General features: G+C 34.4%; 1 protein-coding gene across 4 annotated transcripts in view; it reads right to left on the bottom strand.

Moving 5' to 3' along the window:
- The window catches only part of CUL3 (cullin 3), a 98383-nt gene that overhangs the window by 13611 nt on the left and 71845 nt on the right, over window positions 1-12927 (bottom strand). For all 4 annotated transcript variants that reach the window (XM_058533105.1, XM_058533103.1, XM_058533104.1 and 1 more), the window contains 5 exons: window positions 12257-12427; window positions 11577-11684; window positions 7534-7658; window positions 6815-6911; window positions 5194-5328 (listed from right to left, as the gene is read on the bottom strand). In XM_058533105.1, coding sequence (XP_058389088.1) covers window positions 5194-5328; window positions 6815-6911; window positions 7534-7658; window positions 11577-11684; window positions 12257-12427 — 636 coding nt within the window. The remainder of the gene's footprint in view (window positions 1-5193; window positions 5329-6814; window positions 6912-7533; window positions 7659-11576; window positions 11685-12256; window positions 12428-12927) is intronic.

Below are 12927 nucleotides of genomic sequence, written 5' to 3' on the forward strand. Positions count from 1 at the left end.
ACATCAATAATTATTAGGGAAATGCAAATCAAAACTACAATGAGCTATCACCTCACCGTCTGTCAGAATGGCTTTAATTAACAAGACAAGAAATAACATGTGTTGGAGAGGATGTGGAGAAAAGGGAACCCTCATATACTGCTGTTGGGAATGCAAACTGGTGCAGCCACTATGGAAAATAGTATAAAGATTTCTCAAAAAACTAAAAATAGAAATACCATATGATCCAGCTATTCCACTACTGGGTATTTATCCAAAGAATATGAAAATCAACAATTGAAAAAGATTTATGCACCCCTACGTTCATTGCAGCATTATTCATAATAGCAAGACATGGAAGCAACCCAAATGCCCATCAACCGATGAATGGATAAAGAAGATGTGGTGTATATATACAATCATGCCATTTGTGATGACACAGATGGGTCTTGAGAGTATTATGTTAAGTGAAATAAGTCAGACAGAAAAAGATAAATATCATATGATTTCTCTCACATGTAGAAGATAAACACACAGATAAGGAGAACAGATTACTGGTTACCAAAGGAAAAGGGGATGGGGGAGGGCTATAGGGATAAAGAGGCACTTGCGTATGGCGACAGATAAAAATTAGACTAGTGGTAGTGAACATGATGCAGTCTATACAGAAACTGAAATACAATAATGTATACCTGAAATTTACACCATGTTAAAAGCCAATACGATCTCAATAAAATTAAAAACAAATAAGTCCTTTATAAAAGGTACATTTACCCTTTCATATTCTTTTGCTTTTATTGCCTTTTTGGTGTAAGTCTTCTACCTTTCTTGTTAGACTGATTCCTAGGAAGATTATGATTCTTATTAAAACATCCCTCTCCTCATGTCATTTTCTGATTAATTCTGACTTATAGAAAAGTTGATTTTTCAATTTTTTCAGAGAGTGGTTTCTCATTTGATTATCATAGTTGACAATCATAGTGTCTACAAATTTTGTCAACTCCTGATATTTATGTCACCCCGTTTTCTTTTCTTAGTGTGTCAGGACCTGCAGAACAAGGCTGAGTAGCAGCAGTAAAAGCAGGTACCCTAACTTGTTCCTAACTTCATTGGGAAGGTCTAATATTTTACACTAACTACTGCTTGCTTAGGGCTCTCATCAGATACACCCTTATGACATTAAGGGCATTTCATTCTATTCTTAGGTGGCTAAGAGTCCCCCACCCTGGAAATAAAGAACGGAGACTGAGTTTTATCAAATGCTCTTTGTACATCTGTATAGACCATGAATTGATTTTCTCCTTGAAATGGTGTCTGGCAACACAGCAAGTGCTCAGTTAATTTTAGTATTATTATTATAAAATCTTAATAACTGTATGTTAAATTCCTTTTTTGTATTCCAGGGATAAATCCTATTTGGACACAGTGGATTCTTTCAATACACTGCTGAATATGACTTGCTAATATTTTATTTAAGATTTGTGTATTATGTTTAATAACTATAGCTTTCTTTTTCTCGCTTGTATTTTCCTTGCTCAGTTCTAGTAATACGGTTACACCAGCCTCAGTTATTTCCCAAGAGCAATATTTGTGTTTTGCCTTCTGAGTTCAAAGTTCTCTGTACAGCCTTCAATTTGATTTGCTAATTGTGTTACTTAAGTCTTCTATATCTTGCCCCCCTTTTTTATTGTCTGGTCAGTCAGTACATTTGTGATGGATTTCTATGGAAGTGTCCGTTTCTCCCTGTACCCTCAACCATTTTCCTTTCTATATTGTGAAGTTTTGTTATTAATGATTGTTGTTAACTTCTCGATAAAATATCAATTATCACTGTTGTTTAATGGTAATTTAATAACTTAAATTCTACTGTTTGACATTAATTTTGGTACTGTCCACAATTAGTTTTTATATTTCAGACTCATTCTCAGAAAATTTTAAAAAGTATAATGAAGAACATTTAGAAAAATATGTATTAGTAAATATCTATACCTCTTTCAAAAACCAAATGCTTGACACTAAAATCCAAGGCATAGACTACCACTGTATATATTTCCCGATTGTAGCTGTTCTAAATTACAATATGGACTTCTATTCATTCAAAAAATATATATAAAAAGAGGAAAAAGCCTCAGCAGCCTGACTATTATGGATTAAATGTGACACTACAAATAAATGTCACCTTTTGTAGGCAGTTTCCAAGATGGGCCACAATGACCCTCGTATGTTTTACCTTGTGTGGTCTCCTCAGTACAACAGGGCTGACTTGGGTGACCAAGAAACGGAGGAAGTGACAGTATGTGACTTCCAAGGGTAGGTCATAAAGGCACTGCAGGAGCTACCTGGGTCTCCTGGATTGCTTGCTCAAGGGAAAGCTAGCCACCATGGGGCAAGGACAGTCACACAGCCATGTGGTAAGGTCCATGTGGAAAGAAACGAAGACCCCTTACCAACAGCCAAAACGAACTTGCCAGCCATGTGGAAGAAAGCGTATACCAACAGCCTGGAAGTGTATCTGCCAGCCTTAGACAAACATTAGGTGACTGAAGCCCCAGCTGACATCCTAATGTAACCTCATGAGAGATTCCGAGCCAGAACCACCCAACCCAACCCCTCTTGAATCCCTCAACTCACAGAAATCACAAAAGATAATGAATTGTTAGCACCTGTTTTAAACCACTAAGTTTTGAGATTTCTTAAGTAGCATTAAATGACTAATATATCATCTTATTGAACTCATAAAGAAAGAATATTTAAAGATAAAAGGTCAGCTTCCTTTAAAATTATTAAAGTTAAATACTTTTAACTATCTCCTCTAATTTGTGGATATGATTTCTGTAAAAGAGTTGGCTAATAAAACTTACGCAGTAGACTACAGCAAAATACATGGTGTGAGTAAAGACAATGTCACGTGCCTTCCCACCATGCCCCCAGTTCAAGGCACCAGCAGCCAGAAGGCTTTGGAGCCACAGGAACGGCATTTTCCACATGCCATTATGTTCACGCTTCTGGTTGTGACCGAGCTAAAATCTGAAATATTAGAGGAATTTTACTTAATTTTACCTTCTACTTAACCACCATTCACCAGCATCAATGATCTCAAGTCAGCTGGGAAACGGAAAAGTAAGCTTGAACCACTAAAATTACTAGCAATCCTAAAAATTACTTTAGAAAATGAATTCATGTTTTTGTTTATCCCGTTATTTTTGCCAGCTCTTTACAAACTAGGACTCTGAAAACCAACTCTAGCATTTATCAAGTAGCTTATTTTGCTTAAAATATATTATCTATCCAAGAGAGCTGTAGATTAAAACATCCAAGCTGTTAGAGAGAATTTAATTCCACCTCTGTTTGAAAAGGCTTACAATGTTTGAGTAAGGTACTCAATACTTGCTTAATCAATATTCTTGGCACTCAATCACATATAATTTATGCTTGAAAATTAAGATTATTCCCTGGGTAAGGTACACCTGGAAATATGTAAGAACAAAACCTCTTGACTTTGCCACTGACCTAAAACACTTGGGTTTCAAAACGTTTCCTTGGGGTATATCACATAAAAATGGCCATTTCTTAATTATATCCATCACATAAATGGAAGTATGGAGATGAGTATTAAAATAGGCCTGGAATTTAATTTTGCTCTTAATTTCAAACTTCAAACTTATTTCTTCCTATGGTCACCTATGTGTAAAACAGGCATAAGGATCAACACTGAAATCAAAGAAACAGATCAGAGAGTGCAGAAACAGACCCACACATATACAGTCAATTGATTTTTTTTATACAAGTGCCAAGGTAATTCAAAGGGAAAAGAAGAGTGCTTTTGACAAATGATGCTGGAAGGAACAATTGATTATCTGTGTATGCGGGAAAATAACTCTAAATCTTTACCTGTAACGATACAAAAAAAATTCCTTCCCTCTAATCATACAAAAAAATTAACTTGAAATTCATCACAGACCTAAACATAAAAGCTAAAACTATAAACTGCTTAGAACAAAACACAGAAGGAAATCTTTGCAACCTCAGGGTAGCCAATAATTTCTTAGATAGTATCAAAAGCACAAACTATAAAAGGAAAAAAGTGGCAACTGGACTTTGTCCATATTAAAAAATCCTGCTCTTCGAAACATACCATTAAGAAAATGAAAAGGCAAGCGACAGACTGTGAGAAAATAGTCACAGCACACAGATCTGACAAACGATTTGTACCTAGAATTTATAAAGAGCTTTTAAACAACTCAATAAAGATATAAACAGACCCCTCACCAGACATGTAAGTGGCATACGAACACATAAAAGATGCTCAGCATCATCAGTCATCAAGAAAGGCAAATTAAATCCCCAATGAGCTATAATTACACACCACTAAAATGGCTAAAATTAAAAAGACTGACAGTACACAATTTTGGAGAGGATGTGGGGCAACAGGAACTCTCCCACACTACTGGCAGGAATGTAAAATGGTACAATCACTACGGGACACAGTTTGACAGTTTCTTAAAAAGTTAAACATACAGCTCTATTCATAACAGCCTAAATCTGATAACAATTCAAATGTCCACAGACAGCTGAATGGATAAAGAAAACACAGTAGAGCGAAACATATAATAGATTAGCATTCAGCAATAAAAAGGAATGAACTACTGAAACTATACATGTAATAACATGAATGAATCTCAAAAATATTATGATACGTGGAAGAGGCTGGACAAAAATAACACACTACATTATCCATTTATATGAAATTCTAGAAAGACAAAACTAATCTATAGTGATATAAAGCAGATCAGTGGCTGCCTAGGTCTAGGTATAGTGTGAGGGAATTGACTGCAAAGGAGTATTAAAATTTTGGGGGGAGTAATATTCTATATCTTGATTGTGATGGTATTACACAGGTACATACATCTGTTAAAATTCATAAAATTGTGCACTTAGATGTGGTATATGTTTTATTATATAAAACTTATACTTCAATAAAGTTGATTTTAAAAAACCAAATAAAACATGACCCAATAACTATATGATGTTCATGTAGTTCCACAGCCCATGGAACTATTAAGCTATTTTCTCTAATGGCACTCAAAGGTTGAGTATAAATAATAATACTCAAATAATAATAACTCTAAAGGTTACTCTAATAAGAAAGACTCAAGTAACAGGTGAGAATTAAAAATAATACAATTTGTTAAAATTTATATAACCAACCCATACCTCAAACGTGTATTTTTCTCTATTATTAAAGAGCATTAATATGGTCATCTGGAAAGTGGAGACTTGCAGTATGTGCTTCCGTGTATTAGAGCCAGTTACTTGTGCCCCTCCAACACCAACTTCAGATCCATCTTCCTGTTTCATTTTTTAAAAAATATAAACAAGACATAATTACTGGTAACTTTAATGGTATGTTTAAGAAATAAACTCTGTAACGTTCAACTCCCCTTAACAAAACTACATAACTTATTCCTATATAAAAAAGAAATGTCATTTAAAAAATGTGTTATGTGTGTACACACATACGCATGCACACAAAGTATTTATTTAGGATTGTTTTTTTTTCCATTGTAAATAATTTTTAATGTATCTGAGCAAGTAATGAACCAATAACTCCTTATATTTACAGCCAAGATTATTTTTAACAGTTGCACAATGGGATAATAATGGACTTATAAAACATCACTGCCATTATACCACTACCAAAAGTATTAGGGTTAGGTTTCTTTTTGTGTGGTCTGATCACAGTAAGAGCTCAAATAATACCACAGGATAGGGGGAAAAAACCTCTGCTATCCTTAAAGCCTGTTTCTACTCTATAATTTAAGAAGCACCAAGTAGAAATTTAAGTCTTCAACAATTAACATATGAATTATGTTTTTAAAACCTACTGATCTGTTTAAAAAAACTTCAAAAAATAACATGATTATTTAGAAAAAAAATCTCTTTAAAACAAAAAGAAGCAGTAATTAAAAGCTGAGTTCTTTAATATCCTTGACCCTCCCACTTACACTTAAACATATAATAGTGTCAAATATTATTCAACTAAATGAACTGTAAGGAATATTTCCCACGTCAATTAAATATAAAAATTAGACTATGTGTAGGCATTTTCAATAGTCTTAAAAAAAAAAAAACTTTGGTGTTACAGTGACTTATCTTACGCAACTATTAAGATTCTAATTAAAATATAGAATAAAGCTGTTATTTGCTGCCTAGATGACAACTTAGGTATTTTTCTTTAATGTTTTTCTAGAAGCTTTTTATTATTTTTCTATTTTAAGGCAAATGACCCTATTTGATTTATACCAAGCAGTGAAAGTAAACTGTTACTCTAAACCTCACAATTTTAGATATAAAAGAGCAATTACTTTTTTTAAATGAAGGCAATTCACTAGTGTATTGCTAATTTTTAAATAATCCCTTTAGCAACATTTTGTGCATCTCACAAATCTCAAGTGTTAACTTTCCCGATTTTGATTTACCGGAAATAAGGATTATAGGAGACTGACAATTTTAAAAAGGGACTCATGTCTTTGTATGCCCTCAAATCAACTTACATTTTATTATTTTATGCAATACTGTCTCAAGTCTAATCTTACAAATAAAATGTAATTATCTTATTATTATTTATTCCTTAAGAAAGTCTACTGGTAATAGTCTTCATATTGCCAAATGAAGTTAGCAACTGAGGGAACACAAAAACACACATTACCCCTTTTTAATATTTGAAACACCTAGGGAAATACATGATTTACCCAGGTCAACAAAAATCACAAATCAGTTCTATAGACTAATTTTAGTTACTTAACATAAGTATGTTCAAACGATCAGTATTTACCTTTTTGACTGGTCCATAAAAGGTGGCATTGAGATCTGCAGAACCCATGTGATGCTGGAGCGTGAGCTGTCGACCACTGTGTTTGGCTAAGTAAAACCTTCAGCAAATCAAACCAGGTTTTAGAGAACCATACGATTTACATATTTGAAATTATAAACTACAGGATGACAACCTTAACAAACATATACGTAAGGAAAACTTTTAAAGCTAAAGGAAACCTTAGGAATCAAGTTCAGTTCCAATTTTTACAGAATAGGAAACAAAAAAAGGAGGTGGGGGGAAGAGAGAGACAGAAAAAGACAGACCTAAGTAACTTAGCTAGATATTAAATGATAAAGGTAGCACATGAAATAATTTCTATTGGTACACTTTGCCCCTGGCCTGCTGCTCAGCCACTGCTGTTCATAAGACTACGTTTCTCCATGGTAACCCAAGAATCAATTTGCCCTAAGCCAGTGGAAGATACCAACAATACAAAACATACTCCTAACCGGGCACTAATGGTGAACAAAGGACATTAACAAAATATTCCGCTGAACAGAGATTACGCTACTCATTCTTACACACTAAAAGCATAAAGGACAAATTCTCCTTTTGAACATGAGGTAAAAAAACAGAGTATATTCATCCTCAATCAGGGACACTACTAATGCTCAAATTTATTTCAATTTTGGACAATTATTTGTACTTAGAAATAACAAAGTTTGATCTATGTTTACCTTCTGAATATCTCAAAAGCATGTCTTGGTGCTGGTGGGATGTTGCACTTTGGTGTGGCTGACTGAGTGGGCCAATATCCTGTCGTGAGCACCCGGACTGTGAGATCAACGCCACCTAAAGACACCTGTGTAAAAACAGAAGATGTTCCATCCAAATTAACTCGGATTTGTTATCCGTTCCATATAGACACTGTGTTAGAGTTCTCAGTGTAGTTAGGTGCATGTCCAACGTCTAGCAAACAAAAGATATCTTCTTACTTGTTAGATCTACCCAGTATTTTCCAAATTTCAACTATCCTGGCAAATATTTATAATTATTGCTTAAGACAATTGCTTAAGACATTGACTTTAAAATACTGACCCAAAGGATAGTGCTTAGCATGTGAACAAAGTCTTACTGGTCTCGTTGAGAAGTGCAAAGTTTTGGCCCTTAAGCTTCTTTAGATAAAATATTAAGGGGCCGCATCAGTATCATTTCAGAGAAAATTCTAGGATAATATCTTTCACCTCAGCTTTTAAATATTCTTACCATCTTAACACACAAACAACATATTTCTAATATCCTATTTACATTTCAACTACATTGATCAAAATTTTGATGTTTTCACATGTAGTTCACATTCTAAAAACCTTTGCACAGGACACTGAAGATCCAGCTCGACACAGTAGGTGCGCTCTAAGTATTTGTATAATGGACGACTACCTCTTCTTCTTAATATAGCATTAATGTCACAACTAGATATTTTCTTCTTTTTAAACAAATTAAAATTTTAAGAAAATAACAACAAAGCACATCAACAAGAATCCTTTAGGGTGAAATATTATCTTATATTAAGAGGGGTTCCATGGTGTAATGGTTAGCAAAACATTATCTGGACTCCAAAATATTATCTAGACTCCAAAATATTATCTTTATTATTGATATTCACAGCTTGTTCTAAACCATTATTCCATTTTTGGATGATTTAGTGATATTGATTTCTAAAAGGGAAGGATGAGTTTATAAATATCAAGAAGTAGTCCACACTCAGATTTCTTCACAGGTATCTACTAAATGATTACTTCATTTTAAAGAAATTGAAACCAGAAATCTTAGATGACGCACAGGAGAGATGACCACAGCAGAGACTCTTGGATGATGAACGGAGGAGGGCAAAGAACTTTCTGTACATTTGCGAGTAGAGTGAGGGTACAAACTCGGTTCAATCCACTCAAGACCACAAAGTCTTTGATCTCTTCTCCCATATACTCACATCTTGATCCCTAAACTTCAAATCTTTCCTCAAAATGTCATTTTTTAAAGAAGGCCTTGCCTGACCACTCTTTCTGCTACAGATTTCCTCTGTATCTCCTATCACCAGCTAAGGTGCTGTGTGTTTTCTTATCTTGTTTATCATCTGTCTCTCAGGTTAGAACATAAGCTCCATCACAGCAGGGATTTTGGTCTATTCCATTCTTTGCTGTGTACTCAGTGCCTAGAACCATGCTTGGCACAGAGAGCACTTAACACATCATTTGTTAAATGGGGGAAGAAAAGAACCTCAAAGAACTATTACTCTATCGGTTTGTGTCTTCACTTCCTAGCTATCTTAGCAATACTTTGAAGCCATTCAGCTTAGCCATGTGCCACCTAACAACATTTCAGTCAACAATGAACCACAAATACAACAGTGGTCCCCTAAGATTGGTACCAGACAGCCTAGGTGTGTAGTAGGCTATACCGTCTAGGTTTGTGTAAGTACACTCTATGATGTTCACACAACAACGAAATTACCTAATGATGCATTTCTCAGAACGTTATCCCCATTGTTAGACACATTTCTCAGCATATATCCCTGTGGCTATGCGATGCATGACTGTATATTCAAAGATACCACATGACAGTGCCAAGTACACAAAGAGGTACCAGAAAAGTCTGTCAGGATATGATATGATTTGCTGATATATATAAAAAGAAATATGATAGCAAGGAGGTTTTCCTGCCCGTCTCATTTTAAAACTAAAAACACAGGGAAAAAATGGACAAATACTTATATTTCCTTCAGCATAATAAATAAGATTTATCTATATAAAATAAAAGGATTATTAGAATTTTAAGAAAGTACTTGTTATATGATTCCTAAAAGTAAACGGAAGAGCCACGCTCTTGGTATATTTCAATAGGCCAAGAACCTCTAAGAAAGTTACAGAGAATCATCTGCCTGAGAATTGGTGATATTTTAAAGGGCTCAAAGATTTCAGAAAGCTCAAGATTTGTTTTGATTACTTTGTCAATTTTCATCAAATCTTTCTAATGTAGATTAATGCTTAGGAAACTTGAAGCTTAAGGTCCTTGGCATAAATAATTATAAAAGAGCCAATAACTGCAGGCAAATAACGGCCTAAAAGAGGAAGCTGCAACCAGATTAGCAGATATATAATTCTGAGCATCTTGATAAGTACTCTACTTACTGTAGTAAACAAATTATTAAGCAAATATTGTACCACAGAGTGCAGGATATATATGAATAGTCAAGATGAAAGACTGGAAAACTCAGAAACTTTTATGTAACTAAAGAAAATAACAAAGGCAAAAAGAATCTGACAAAATCATCAGATTGCACAATCATCCCCCCTTTTTTAAATGAAACAACTGCAACGGAGGAGTCAAGATAAAGACTGGAATTTTCTTATCAAAAGGGCTTCAACTACCAAGGTAATCAGACACTTAAACAGTAAGGGTGTTGAACGCATCCAGGAACATTCCCTTACAGATGGTTTCAATGGAGGATTTATTCAGACCAGGCTGTCTCCTTAGAGATCTCAATATGTGTAAGATTAAGGGAAGAAAAACAGAAAAAAAATTTATCTCACATGAAAATACAATTATATCAATGTACTAGACAGAATGAAGTACAAATCCCTAAACAATCTAAAAAAAATCTATCTAGGATAATCACATTATTCAGTTTCTGCCCACCTAAACTTCTATTTATCACAGACATATCTTTCCCGCTCTCTGCCCTTCTCCATTGGAAACATTATGAGACAAATTAAACAACTATTTACAATGGAAAGGGACCAGAAGTCCCTGAGTCAGAATGCCTTAATATATATAAATGTCTATTTCTATAAAATTAGGTATTTTCACATATTTTGTTTGTGATGATACTGTGGGACAACTATAAGTGGTGATTTCATATTCAAATATCAAAGGCAAGACCTCCAAATTTTTTTATTGTGACCTGTCTTAATTAAAAAGTGGTATATGGTCACCTCAGAGAGAAAACTTTTAGAGGAAACAAACTGTGGAGTTCTCTAAACTTACAGTTGAGATAAAGTTGAAAAACAGTAAAACAAAACAAAACAAATTCTGAACTTCACAGGACTCCAAAGCTGTGCAAGTTGCAGCTTACCACCTTCTGGGAGTCACAACACTAAACCATAATTATAACTATACACTAGCGTCAGTGTTTATACTCAGCTCACCCCCATCAACCCTGAGGACGTCAGCCCCATTTATGCTGATCTGACAGATGGGAAGGAGATTACTGAGGTACAGGAAGCTCAGGTGACAATTTCAAGATGGCACAATCCTGGGGTGAAGTGAAAGGAAGAGTACTAAAATTCAGTAAGCTTGCCTAAGCCCCGTATTATTCCCACAATCTATAATGGTTGTAACAGCAGAACTATTCTATTTACTAAATTTTCACTGCATTCCTTCAAACAGGGAGGATAAACTAAGTTTTAGAAGGAATGTTATAAACCAATGTTACTGCAATAAACAAAAAATTAAAAAAAAAAATAAAAGGGTTCTGCTAAAGTTAAAAAAAAAAGAAAAAAAAAGAAGGATAAGAAAAAAATATTTTAACATTAATAGTCTGAAGATTATATGGGGGAAAATAATTTTTAAAGCACTCACAGATAATACATATGTTGTCACTAATAACATACAAGAAAATGCCACCAGCAGTTCAGTTATCTGATACATAGATGAAAATGTCCATTACAAAAGATTTTACATGAATACATACACATAAGTAGAAATTAGTGGAGAATCTTACCCCAGTTGCCTGAAGATGTTGCCTGAATTCATCCATAGTTGTGTTTGAGATGCTCATATCCCTAAACATTCCTTCCAGTTTTGATGTGAACTGACAGCCACATTCAGTCTGTGGAAGAAAAACACAAATATACACCAAAAAATGATGGATTTTTCTATGAGAAAACATACAAAGAAATAAATTCTTCCATGTTACTGCCATCCTTTCTAAATCTTTCCAATAGTCGTGCTATGCTGCGGGTACCAAACTTTAATGTGTTTAAGAATAATCCAAGGACTTTTTATTTCAAAACACAAATTCCCAGCAGACTCTTTCAGAGATTCCAAGACACTTCACCAAAGGCAGGGCCCAGAACTCTGCGTTTACAACAAGCCCGTCAAGTGATTTGGGTACAAGTAGTCTATTGAACACATTTTGTAAACAGAACTACACGGTAATATTCTCTTATTGTTTCCCTTGTACTAATCCTCCCCAAATTTCCATGCCACACCAAGAGAAATTTTGGCAAACTCTGACTGTTCCAAAACTTGAACAAAGGTAAGCACAGCCTGCTCAAAAAAAAAAAAAAAATCTACTTTATTAATTTATAGAAATAAATATTTTCCAATCTCATGTCGTTGGTGTTCAATCGTGATAAACATTAGTTAGGTGCACTCCATTCCATCTTATATACACCTTACCTTTAACTTAGATATCATATTTTTTTCAGAGTCATCAGAAACACTTTTATTTGTGAGAAGTCTCCTTGCCAAGTGTTGTTTGTAATAACGTTCAAATACATCTTTTTCTTGCATAAACCTAAAAAGGACCATTGCCTTATCCAATATTGTTTCTACTTCTTGTTCTGTTAGCTGCAAAACAATTAAAAGGCAATTTAACAACTGCAAAATTTCAGTTCTACAAAAATAGCACCACAGTTCATCTACAGTTAAAAACAATACCGTCTGACAACAAACAGAAATATCTGGTTGAGATATATGAGAAGGAGGGACCTAGTATAAGGAAGTGCCTCCTACTTCACACAGCAGCATAACTCTTACGTCCTCATCTAGTGCAGCACCCAGCAGGGGCAGGAGTGGAGTTTCGTTCCCTAGAGGTCTCTACTGAAATGGAGGCACCAAGCGATATATGGCTGGAGTAAAAGATGACTGAGAACAGATGAAATGAAATTTTATTTTTTGAAAGCTACCATTTATTGAGCACTGTGCTAAGTGCTTTACATATATTGTTGTTTTTTTTATTGAGGTCACACTGCTTTATAACATCATATAATCTTCAGGTGTATATCATTATATTTTGACTTCTGTATAGACTACATTGTGTTCATCAGCAAAAGTCTAGTCGCCATCTG

Source organism: Diceros bicornis, chromosome 37 (genome assembly GCF_020826845.1).
Source record: "Diceros bicornis minor isolate mBicDic1 chromosome 37, mDicBic1.mat.cur, whole genome shotgun sequence".
Taxonomy (NCBI): Eukaryota; Metazoa; Chordata; class Mammalia; order Perissodactyla; family Rhinocerotidae; genus Diceros; species Diceros bicornis.